General features: G+C 47.5%; 1 protein-coding gene across 2 annotated transcripts in view; it reads right to left on the minus strand.

Annotated features, from left to right (window-relative positions):
- Window positions 1-9,457, minus strand: part of STARD8 (StAR related lipid transfer domain containing 8) — a 78,420-nt gene extending 68,963 nt beyond the window's left edge. For both annotated transcript variants that reach the window (XM_040265754.1, XM_040265753.1), the window contains exon 1: window positions 9,250-9,457. In XM_040265754.1, the coding sequence (XP_040121688.1) occupies window positions 9,250-9,294 (45 nt within the window). In that variant the 5' untranslated portion in view covers window positions 9,295-9,457. The remainder of the gene's footprint in view (window positions 1-9,249) is intronic.
- Window positions 9,458-11,931: the final 2,474 nt, after the last annotated feature.

Below are 11,931 nucleotides of genomic sequence, written 5' to 3' on the forward strand. Positions count from 1 at the left end.
GAGCCCAGCAGTTGTAGAGATAGGCACTCTGGAAGAAGACCAGGATTGGTGGTAACCATTGGGTCCCATCCAGTTGGTTCCCATCCAGTGACTCATTCAGTTATTCATTCATCCATTTACTCACTATGAGCCTCTAAGGGCCAGGCCCTTTGATAGGTACTCAGGGCTTCAGATAAATTAGATATATTCCTTCCCCTTGAGGAATTCATGGTCAAGTGGGGGCAAGAGGTAGGCCACAAGTACAAATCATCACAATTCCATGTAAATACTGGAAGAAAATCATGACAGGAGGAACAGAAATAAAGTCAAGGAGGTATGGAAGCATGAGATTTGAGGAACAGTGTATATCTGGCTGGAGAGCAGAGTGCCAGACAGAGAGTAAGAACTGGGTGTGGAGCAGTGGTCAGGGCCAAATCATGAAGAAACCTGTAGGTCAGTGTGATAGAACTTGAACTTTATCCAGAGCCCAGTGGGGAACTCTTGAAGGGGCCTAATCAAGGTTTATGTTTCAGGATGCCTCTCTGTCTGTTGAGTGAGGAATTGGGAATCTGAGTGGGAGAGGTTAGGTAAAACTTGAGACAGGGAGGCTGGAGAAGATTGGGTCAGTGACCTTTGGGATCAGAAAAGAAGGGGCTAATATATGAACTGTCTACATAGTGGGACCACAGTAAGTGACAGAATGTGGGAGATAAAGAGAAGTTGAGGATGAGTCCAAAGTTTCTGGCCTGGGCAACCAGTTAAAATAGCACCAGGTGGAGGTGCTATTAACTGGGATCAGGAACAGAGGGAAAGGCCTGATTGGGGTAAGTGGGAGGGTAATTTTCTTTTTGTAATGAATCTCATTTTGAACCTCTCAGATTTGAAGCCTATGTGGAACATCTGCTCAGAACTGTACAATAGCCCCAGCAGTGGACCTGCAGATACAAACTTACACAGAAGCAGACATGGTTCTTGTGTTTGAGGTGCTTGCCATCTAGTGGGAAACAGAGTAGCTAGACAGAAAGAGACAGATACAGAGTTTTTGAGAGAAAAAGAGAATTTTATTGAAAGAGTATAAAAAGAGAGAGCCAGAGCCCAAAGGGAGATGGATACAGGAAGCTGGTCTCTGAGTGAGAAGTCAAAGGGTCTGAGAGGGATAGTTTGGAGGCCATCCACAAAGACTACTGACAGGCTTTGTCCAGACTTGAAGAGTTCTCAGCATCATTGGTGGATTTAGAGCTCAGCATTCCAGCATCCTCTCTGCTGGGCCTGTGGGCCCAGTCCTTGTCCTGCTATCTGAAGGCAAGTCAGCGGGGACTTTTCATCTTTTCTTTGCCTGGCTTCCCTGCTCTGCCTCAACCCCTGGCCAGTCCTGTGCCACAGGCCCCAGCCTAGGGCTGGTCATGAGAGCACGTTCTTGACATTCCAGCCTCCCCCAGCCTTCTCAGATGGACCACACAGAGCCCTATTCACAGTCTGGGCCCCCCTCCTTAGTGGGCTATCACCACCCTCAGGCCCAGACTGTGTGTTGCCAAGAAAGACTGTGGCCACTGTGGGAAGGAGACTCCCTGATCCCTCCATAGTTGATTCCTCTGTCTCTTGGGGTCTCTCTGTCAGGAGAGGGTTCAGTGGCTTTGGTTACTTGTATGTACATGAGAGTACAAGTGTGTTCCATGCACTCAGCCAACTTCCTTTATGCTGGGCCTAAAATAGAGACTGTGTTGGGCTGGACATAGGGGTGGATAAGACACAGGTTGGATCCTTAAAGGAGTTCACAGTCCAGCATGGAGGTAGCTGGGTACGTGGCGGCTGGTGTGCAGGTGAAGGCCGGATTGAGCCTGCCACCAGGTCTTCAGTTGGAACATTGGTGTCATGGTGTCACTTTTAAACCCCATCCCAGTGGCCTGGGAACATGTGTTCATGGGTAGGGTGTGAAATCTGGCTGTGAGGTGGTGTGGTCCTGAGGGATGCCAATTTCTTCTCTGGAAAGAACAGAAGAGACATTTAAAGGTGGAGAGAGATTTAAAGTGGGACTGAGTGATAGCAGGCATTCTGGTCATGTGCCTTTGACCAGTTCTTTGCTAGACTTCAGACTTGTTGCCTATAAGGATAGGTGGGTCCCTGATCATTCTAATCCTTTCATCACAAGGAAGAGGGTGAAGGACAATTCCAGCTGGGAAAAGACACTGTAAGAAAGGATTTCAGGAAGGCCTTTGTAGAACTCAAACTGGGACAGCATTTTGAGGAATCCCAGAGGTTTCTTTTTTTCCTTTCTCTGAGGGTGCAAGCTATCCCAGACTAGCTTGAAATGTGTGAGCCTCTCAGAAGTTCTGACTCTCCTTTCCCACCCACCAGAACTACCATGGTCTAATAACCCACCCACCCCTAAAAGGGGATCCAACCTGTAGCCTCAGGGATGATGAACTGTATATCATTTTCTAACTCACCCACTGACAGATATCCTGCTGCCTTGGGCTCTTTTTGCCTTAATTCCTTCCTGCCAGTCCTGGTGGAGTGTTTTTTGCTCCTTCCCCACTCCCCACTGCTCACTTGGCCTGCACCACGCGAGTTCCTTGCCTTTGAGCCCTATCGTCCCAGCCTTCTCCAGCTTCATACCCTCCTGCCCTCCCCACCTCCACAAGAGGCAGAGAGCTGGGCTGGAGAGGAGAGACAGCGAGAGGAAAGAGAGAGAGCACAAACAGCTGCAACTCCCAGGGGTTCTCTGGACAATCTCAGGAATGTCACATCCCAAAGATTTGATTTTCCCACCAGCCAACAGGGACCCTCTTTCCTGCCTAGAGCTTGGGACTCCCTCTGGGAGAGGGACCTTAGACAGGGTGAGTGCAGTAAGGGACTGGAGAGGGGAGATGCAATGGTATCACAGCAGAATGGGGCCTCTTTTCCAGATTCTGAACTAGTTTGACCCAGAGTGGGAGTAAGGGTAGAGATAGGAAGAGCGAGTGGAATGGCTTAAACAACTCACTTCCTGAGCCTGAGGGTAGTAATATCAGTGTTTCCTTCTGTCTTTTTATCTCCACAGTATGTCACCAATTCTAGGCTTTCTTTGGGCAGGTAGAATTTCACCCCATTCTATGGATGAGGAAACTGAGGGCCCAAGCCATGGGCCCAGGATCACAAGAGCAACCCATGAACTATCTTCAAATTTAAGTCAAATTTTCTAAGTACGTACTGTGCAGCAAGCCCTTTCACATGCAATCAATTTTGAAGTGGAGACTATTATCCCCATATTGTAGATGAGGAAACTGAGGCTCTGAAAGGGGGAGAAAAGGCAGAATCTGGGCTCGCAGTTCCATTTCCAGCAGCTACTACATTGTATCATTATACTGCATTCTTCTCTGAAGCTCCCACGGGGACCCAGGCCAGATTAGCTAAAAAGGCCAGAGAATTTTAACTCACACCCATTTCCAGGGCCTCAAACCCCATTTTCCAAATGCAGAACTTCCTTTCCTCTGCCCCTTGGCAGCTGCAGCCTTGGAGCTGCTGGTCTAACTGGACTCCAAGGTCCCTAGTGGCAGAGGCTGCTCAGGGGTGGCCCAAAGGGATGGGATCGAGGAGTTCCACTCCCTAACTCCACTGTGAAACCTCTGACCCCACATCCCAGCACAGGCTGCCTGAGCTGCTGTTCCCTGTTATTGTTACTAGTGACTTGGAAATGCAGGCCAGGCCCTGGCTCCCAGAGCTTCTCAGGCTATTCTCCAGCCCTAGGGGCTGCTGGGAGGACTGGCCTTCAGGGCAGGCTCATTTGTCTGAGCCTGGGCTCAGCTCCACTCTCCAGGGAACTTGAGTGGAAATCACTGACATTTGGGGAGCAGATTTTTTTTCACTTAGCTTAAAAGTTCAGAGAAGTATATATTGTCAACTTGAAAAAAATTGCACAACCTAAAACTTGAGAAATTCTTAAGAAAAACTTGAGAATTTTATTTGACAGTCTTTCTGAGGGCTTCAAGCCCAGAAGACAACCTCTCAGATAGCTCTGAAGGACTGCTGCAAAGATGTAAAGGAAGAGCCAGGATATATGGAGCTTTCAAAGACCAGAGAGTTGGAATATCAAAAGATTACTGTTAATTAAATAAAACCAGATATCTCAAGTTAATGAATGTAGCACTTTTCTGTGTATGGGAAGATGCAAGAGTCTTGCCCCCCCCTTTTTTTTTCAGTCAATGATAGTAAGTATAATGAGAGTTATTGAAGCTGGAAGGACTTTCAGAGATAAACCAATCTAACCCCCTGTTTATAGGTGGAAAAAAACTGAGGCAGAGATTACATAAACATAGTGGAAAGAACATGGATTTTGGACCTTGATTACCTGTATTTAAAATCCCAAGTTTATCACTTAATAGCTGTGTGACCTTGGATAAATTTCCTAACTGTTCTGTATTTCAGTCAAATGAGAATGATGAGTGTAATAGCACCCACGTTGCAGAGTTGATTGTGATAGTGAAATGAGTTAATATTTGTGAAGGACTTGGTACAGTGTCTACCATATACCATGTGCTCTATAAATGTAGCTAATCGCTTCTTTCTGCCGTGCTTTTGGCTGGGGCATGGGTGGGGGCACAGTGTGAGGAACTGGCATTGCCAATCTGCAGGTTTTCCCACTTTCTTCTTCCTCCACCAACCATATCATCAGACATGTCCTCCATTCCCAGTAACCCCTACTCATACTCTTTTTGGTACCAAAGAAGCTGAAGGCAAAGTAAGAATTTGTGTCCAAAACATGAGTCAGAGTCAAAGCTTTGATTCCTATTCCCCATCTTACCTCCTTAGTGCCCATGGGCACTTTTCCCACTCCCCAGAACAAATACTGTCCAATCTCAGATGGTTCTTGAGCAAACTTCACCAACTGTGCTGAGATGAGGCAACTGGAGGAGAAGGGGCAAATTCTGGAGGTCCTCACCCCTATCCCTTGATTTTTCCAGCTGTGCTGTTGCAGAAAGTACCCTAGTCTCCAGTTAAGCTTTTCCTTTGCTTGAGAACTAGGCGGATTTGCACACACAGAAGAGGGTGCTTGAGAGTGTGTTCTTGCGTGAACTCAGGAGAGCCCTTGTGCACATCTGCACTCATAGGCCTGGCTGTGTGAGTATACAGTGACTGGGCAAAAGCATGGAATTGTTGGTTGGACCAAAACTGGATGGCCAACCTTGACAAGGCTTCCCAGTTTCCAAGGGATTTTTCAGTCTGATTTGCTTTGCCTCCCATAGAAGCAGGTAGGTGAGACAAGGTTATTACCACATGCATTTATGTGCATGTGTGGCAGTCCTGCCAGAATTGCTGTTATATTCTACCAGAGACAAGTGGTGTTTGGATTTTGCCACAGAGCAAGTAGGAAGACTACAGACTATGTGTGGATCTGGTCACCCTCTGTGTGACTTTGGGCACATCTCTTCCCCTCTTTGAGCTTCAGTTTCCTCATCCATAGTTTGAAGAGAGGAAAAGGGAGGGAGAAACAGATGACCTCATTGAACCTTGTCATCCTTGATACTGTGTGATTAGCTATGTCTAAGGGGAAAGAATTGAGGGCCAGCAGGGAGTACTGATCCTCTCAAAGTCACCTAGAGGTCATGGCTGATATGGAACTCCAGCTGTATTCTCCACCTCCCAGGTCAGTGCCATCCAGGACCTAACAAGCTCGCCTGATACAAAGAGAGTAACATAAGAGAGGATCCATGTTCTGGGCACTCATGATGTGCATCACACCATGCTTGGTCTGGAATGGGGCAAAAGGACACATCAGAGAAATGGTCCTGTGTGTATGCGTGTGAGTATGAGGCTGAGGGGACTCTCATGCATACATAGTGCTGTGTTAAGAGGTCATGGATAACTTCTCAACCTTCACTGGCCTCCAGGGAAGAAACATCAGACATGTATGGAACTATATACACTGAGTTCATCTCACATCCAAACACCTTACCCTTGGGCTACTCCTAACCCCAGCACAGCTCAAGGCAGTCCTGGACCCTGGCCTGACCTCTTCCCACCTTCCCAGTAACACTAACTTCTGAAGTATCACCCTTCAGCTCCCAAACAGGTTGTTTCTGGTCCTAAAGTCAGACAGGGCCAGAGGAGAGGGCTGAAGAGGAGTTGTGGCAAAGGAGCCAGTGAGACTTGAGTTCTTAACCCTGGAGTTGCCAAACATGGAATAACCTTTGTTCTTTGCTCCGATGCTCCCAGTGAATAGTTCGGAAATCTACTGCCAATGAGTCATGTGTATTGACCACTTATTCCACACCAGGCACTTTAAAGACACAACCTTCTCAAATCCTCATAGTATCTCTGTGAGGCAGGCCCTGATTAGTGTTATTTTGCAAACAAGGAAACTGAGGCTCACAGAGGACTTGCTTAAAAGCACACAGCTCAGGTGTGTGTGTGTGTGTGTGTGTGTGTGCACGTGCGCGCATGCACATGTGATGGGGTGGGGGCTGGGATTCTAAGTTCCTTTGCTTCCTCCCTCTTCAAATATCCTCAGCTGATGGAGAGCTCCATGTGGTGCTGGATGCTAGGAGCTCAGTTTCCCCATCAGGACCACAAGAAGGTCAAATGAGACATCTGAGATGGCCCTTTCAGCTACGGCAGGTTCAGGCATGGCCATGCCCCTCCCTGTAGGCAGCTTCTGCAGCTGCCACAGCTCCCTCCCACACAGCCAAGCAATTGCTCACAAGGGGCCCAGCTCAGAGAGGCAGGGTGGCTCAGGGCATCCCATACCCCTGAGTGGGTTTACAAGCCCAGAAGTCCTGCCTATTTGACTGGGTCTGCAAAGTAGTAGTGCTGGAAAAAGAGACACAAAACTCAAAGTGTACGTAGGTCTGGCAGGCCGCCTCTTATTCTGAGATCTGTGTGTTGATTCATGTCTGCCACAACCCTGTGTGCGCACGTGTGTCTTTATGCTGTATGCATGCTTCTGTATGTCTAATTGTGAGTGTGCCTGCAAGCTCATGCATGGGAGAGTATCTGTTTGTGTGCACGCATGCCTACCTCTGTATGTGCACGTGTGCATGTGTGTGAGTCTACATGCTTGTGGATATGTACTATCTGTGTGTGCATGTGTGATTGCACATGTATTTGCCTCTATGTGTGTATGTGTGTGTGTGCACACACTTGAATGGTGTGTCTATGCATATGTGTGTGTAGCTGAGAGTATGCAGAAACACAGGTATAGGCTCCATCTTTGTGGACACGCACGTGAGTGAATGTGTGCATGTGTGCTAATATCTGGGACCAGGGATAGAGGCCCCTGACTTTTTCTTGAGGGTCTCTGACCCCAACAGTCTCTAAAAGACTGTCATTGGTGAGAGCATTTGCCGGGAGTCTGACAGATTAGGGTAATGAATGCAACAGGATTTAAATCCATGCCAAATATCCAGAATGGTTCTCCAGGGAGTGGACAGTCATATCAGTCTGGTGTCCAGCGTCATAGGTACTTTCACCTCCCCTTTGCCCTGTTCTTCTCATTGGATCCATCTCTCATCATCTGCTCTCTACTTACTGCCATTGCAGCCACCTTCCTGGCTTTCACATTGCTACTTGGGACCCTCCACACCATTTTTGCCCAAGGCCACTGGAGTGATTTTCTTAAAACCGTCCACTTAACTATATCCATACTTTATTGAACTCCTCTATCCTCTAAAACAAGTTGAGTCCTCAGATTTTGGAATTTCATGGATAAGGAAGGCAATATTTAAATAAATGAGGAAGGGAACAGTCAAGAGTATTGGAAACTTTATTTTCCTGAGGACAAAAATTTTAAAAATCTCACACTTCTATTTCATAAAAATAAATCATTTAAACCCCACCCCCATAAGAAGTAATAGTAATCTTTAAATAAAGAATAGTCCTTTGACTTGAATTAATTTAGCTTTCTGAAAACTGCAATGCATTAGCCCTACCCTTCTCATGTTTTACTGCAGATGAGTGAAAAGCTCATTTGAGAACCTCACTAGGTGAGGGCCAGGAACCCACGGATCAATTCCAAATTCTATGGGAGGTAGACTCTTGTCCTCCATCTCCAGCTCCTCTCTCCTCAAACCCTGCAATAAGGCACATGATGAAACCAGCCCTTCCTCCAACCCATCACTGCCTCCAGACTCTTGCTGATGAAGTTCCCTCTGCCAGGCATGCCTGGAATGCCCTTCCCCCCATTTGGACTGACAAACTTCTCTTCCTTCAAGCTCAGCCCAAATGTGACCTCCTGTAAATCTATTCCAAGCTCCTCCAACGATGCCAGCTTGATTTTCATCTTGTCTTCTATGTAGTCAGGCTAGTTGTCAAAAGTTCTCCCTACTGGGTGCAGCTATGGGAAGCCATATAGTGTCAACAAGACTATGGATTTAGGAGTTCAGATCCCATCTCTGCCAATCATATCTGAGTGATCTTGTAAATATTTCTTGATCATTCATAGTGTCCATTCCCCATCTACAAAAGGAGGAAAACAATGGCTTGCTTATGGTGAAAATCACCATCACAGTTGACAAACAGAAAGTGCCTATGTCTGACACATACCATATATGAAATAAATATCAGTTCCCTGATTCTTTAAAGCAGAAATAATATCCTCTACATCCTCATGCGTCCTGCTGTGCTTGTGTATCCTGCATGTACAAGATATTGCAAGCACTCAACAACTATTTATTGACCAACTAACTATCTAGCATAGTGTCTGGCATATGTCTTGATAAAGATTTAACACTTTTCTTACCTCTTCTTTGAGGACAAAAGCTATTTGGTTTTTTGTGTAATTCCTGTGGTGCCTAGCACAGAGTAGGTATTTAATATACGTTGAAGGAAATCAGTAGCAATAATCATAATAATAGTTACCATTACTTGTATGGTATGGATGCTACATGCCAGGCATCACACTAGGAACTTTACACACATTGTCTCTAATATTTCCATACATTTAATATGTAAACAATAACACCAACCTCACCACCCTATAAACTTGGTGTCACTATTATGTTTATTTTAAAGCTGAGGAAATGGAGGCTCAGAAAGGTTAAGAATCTTGTCTTTGTGGCAAGGCCAGGGAAGCAACAGAGGCAAGTTTTAGAATAAGAGCCAGCCAGCTGTCTTATTTCTGTGAGAAAGCAGTAGAAGATCACAGAGCTGTTGTCAAAGGTAAGACTTGAACCCAAGCCTTTCTAGCTCTAAGGTAGTCTCAGAAGCCTATCTGCCTTCCAGCCAGCACTCAGTGGTCCCCAGCTGCCTCCTTCAAACCAGAGCAGTGGAGTGGGCTGGGGCTAGGTAACCTCTTACCTTCACTTTCCTGAAGCAAGCCCAAAACACGTCCAACAGAGGCATGGTGGGGTGAGGGGAACTGGCAGGGCCCAGCAGAGCTCTGCTGGGCACAGGTCTCTCCCTCTCTGGGGACCAGGCTACCCAGGAGCCGGGGCTCAGCCAGAGCTAGCTCTGATCCGGTGCTCCATCAGCGACTCATCTTGGGAAGAGGCGGAGAGCAGCGGCCTGAGCTCAGCTCGTCTGCACTTTTCCCCGAGGGCCCGAGGGAGGGAAGGAGGGAGGGGGGGAGGAAGAGAGACTAGCTGAGGAGGAGGGGCCAGGAGGCGGGTCGCTGATTCAAACTCGGCACCGTTAACCAGTTGGCTGGTACTGGACAGCAATGCCAATTGAAATTCCCTGAATTTCAGCTCCCAAGCTTGGAGCATCCAGCCTGCTGCAGCTTACCGGCCAGTCCTGCCACTTGCACGCTGGCCTGCTTGGCTCCTGCCACCTGCGAATGACACACCAGCCCTTCCTGGGGGCCTCTGGGTAAAACCGAAACCACACAGGGACACTGGAAAGAGTGCCAAGGAAAAGCACCCAGGGAGGAGAGCCCTCGACCTGAGCAGGACTCAGGTCGGTGTGGAGACACAGAAGGGGAAAGGCCTGGGCCCTGGGTCACAGGGTCGTCCTCCTCACCCTGCTTTAACGTCAGGAATCATGACTCACTCTGGCATTTTGGGGAGGCCCTCTCCTTTCTGGGCCTCACTTTCCCAACTGTACAATGAGAAGCAGGCTCACAGGTCACTAAGTCTCAAGTCTGTTGTATGGCTCCCGTTTGGAGTTAGCTACAGGGCAAGTCTGTAGGAAAATCCCTTCTGGTAATTACTACTGCTTTCAGAACTGCTGTGCTGCCCTTAGGCATTCATAGGAAGTCAGGGAATGCTGCAAAGAGAATCCCAGCTCTCAAAGATCATTTCCTCCATCCCTCTGCCTCAGAGCATCACAGCTTTCTCCCAACTCAGATATCCTGGCTATGTGTCCTTTTCTGAACATTGAAGCAGATGACAATTTCCCTTCTTTATCCACTCTCATACTCCCATGCGCAGAACACTCCAGTTCCAGTTTAGCCTGGAATCTAGTCTTGAACCCCCTGGATGCACTGAAGTCAGCTCTTTCCATGGAAACAGAGTTAGCACTAGCCACTTCTAGAGGCTTTTTGGGCAGGAAGCCATTAAGAAATAGTGATTCCCTTCCCCCACTCCAAAGCTTCAGCAGGCAGGGTGCCATGGCTGATGGCCAGAGGGTCCCAGGGACCGACTCCAGGCTTGGGTCTCTGGGGGGATATGTCATCACAAGTCCTAGAATAACTTACTCCCTCTGGCCTCACTTCCCTTTCTGAGATTCACGATGGTCAGGCAAAGGGCCAAATCCTGGGGCCCAAGAAGATCTTAAGCCTACTTTGAGCAAGCCTCTGCCTATGTTTGAGGACTTTCCTCATCTGTGGTTTGGTCCAGAGGTTTGTCTTGAGGGTCTCTAAGGATCCCTCCAGTCCTGCTTACACCTTACTCTGTGGCCCTCAGTTTCCTTATTTGTACTCTGGGGAGGTTGTGATGACGGATCTCTCACCTTCTCCCTAGCCTCTGGGTCATCTCAGATATTTGTTCTGCTGGGCTCTGTCAGAAGGATATTCAGACACAAGGCAAATGGTTCCTTCACAACCACCTCCAACTGTATGCATGCTCACGAGGGGAAGCCCCCTGCCTGGGGCAGGCAAGTAACACAAGAACCAAGAGTGGAGCAGTGTTTCCTCCTTTGAATGTATCTCCTCTTCCCCCTCAGCCACATGTTTGAGGATGGAGAGCCACGGAGGCTGTGCGGTAAGAATGCAGGCCTCCCAGAATGAGTCCCTTCATTAGATTCAGGCCCCTGGGCAGAGGTGCACCAATTGTGCCTTTGGACATTCATTCAGGAGGCAATAGTGCACAGCACACTGACTTGAGAGATCAGGAGATTTCAGTTCGGGGCCTCTCACACTAGTTTAGCTTTGAGCTTGAGGATAGTAGCGTTCAACCACTAAGCCTATGAACTGTGGCTCTGAACTGTCTGGATCCAAATCCAAGTTCTGTTACTCTCTAACTAGATGACCTTGGGCTGCCTTACTTTCCTCATCTGTTAAACGGGAGATAATAATAGTACATACCTGGTTGGGAGGTTTAAATTAAATGAGTTAGAGCATTTAGTACAGAGCCTGGCATACAGAAAGTTCTCAAGAAATGTTATTTGGTATTACTGAAAAACTAAGGCTTTGGAACTTGACAGACTTAGATTTGAATACTGGTTCTGCTGCCTTTAGCAGTGTGCCCTCAGGAAAGTCACCTCATTTCTGTTTCCCCATCTGTAAACTGAGGATTCTCTGTTTATATGAGGGAACTACTGTTAGGAGTTGATGGAAGAGAACATTCATTTACACTCACCATGCTGGGCACATAGTAAGCGTTCAATAGATGTGAGTTTCTTTGCTCCCTCTTCTTTTCCCGGGTGCTCCTGACTCTCCCTGCTCTTGGTAAAGCAGAAAGAATGTTAATTTGGCATTCTTTAGACCCAAATTCAAATCCAGGCCCAGCTACTTTGGGGCTATATAACTACCTTAGGCAAGTCACTTTCTCTCTGGGACCTTCAGTTTCCCTGGCTGTAACATGAGGATGCTGAAGCTGAAGC

This window comes from Oryx dammah, unplaced genomic scaffold (assembly GCF_014754425.2).
Source record: "Oryx dammah isolate SB20612 unplaced genomic scaffold, SCBI_Odam_1.1 HiC_scaffold_23, whole genome shotgun sequence".
NCBI classification, from domain to species: Eukaryota; Metazoa; Chordata; class Mammalia; order Artiodactyla; family Bovidae; genus Oryx; species Oryx dammah.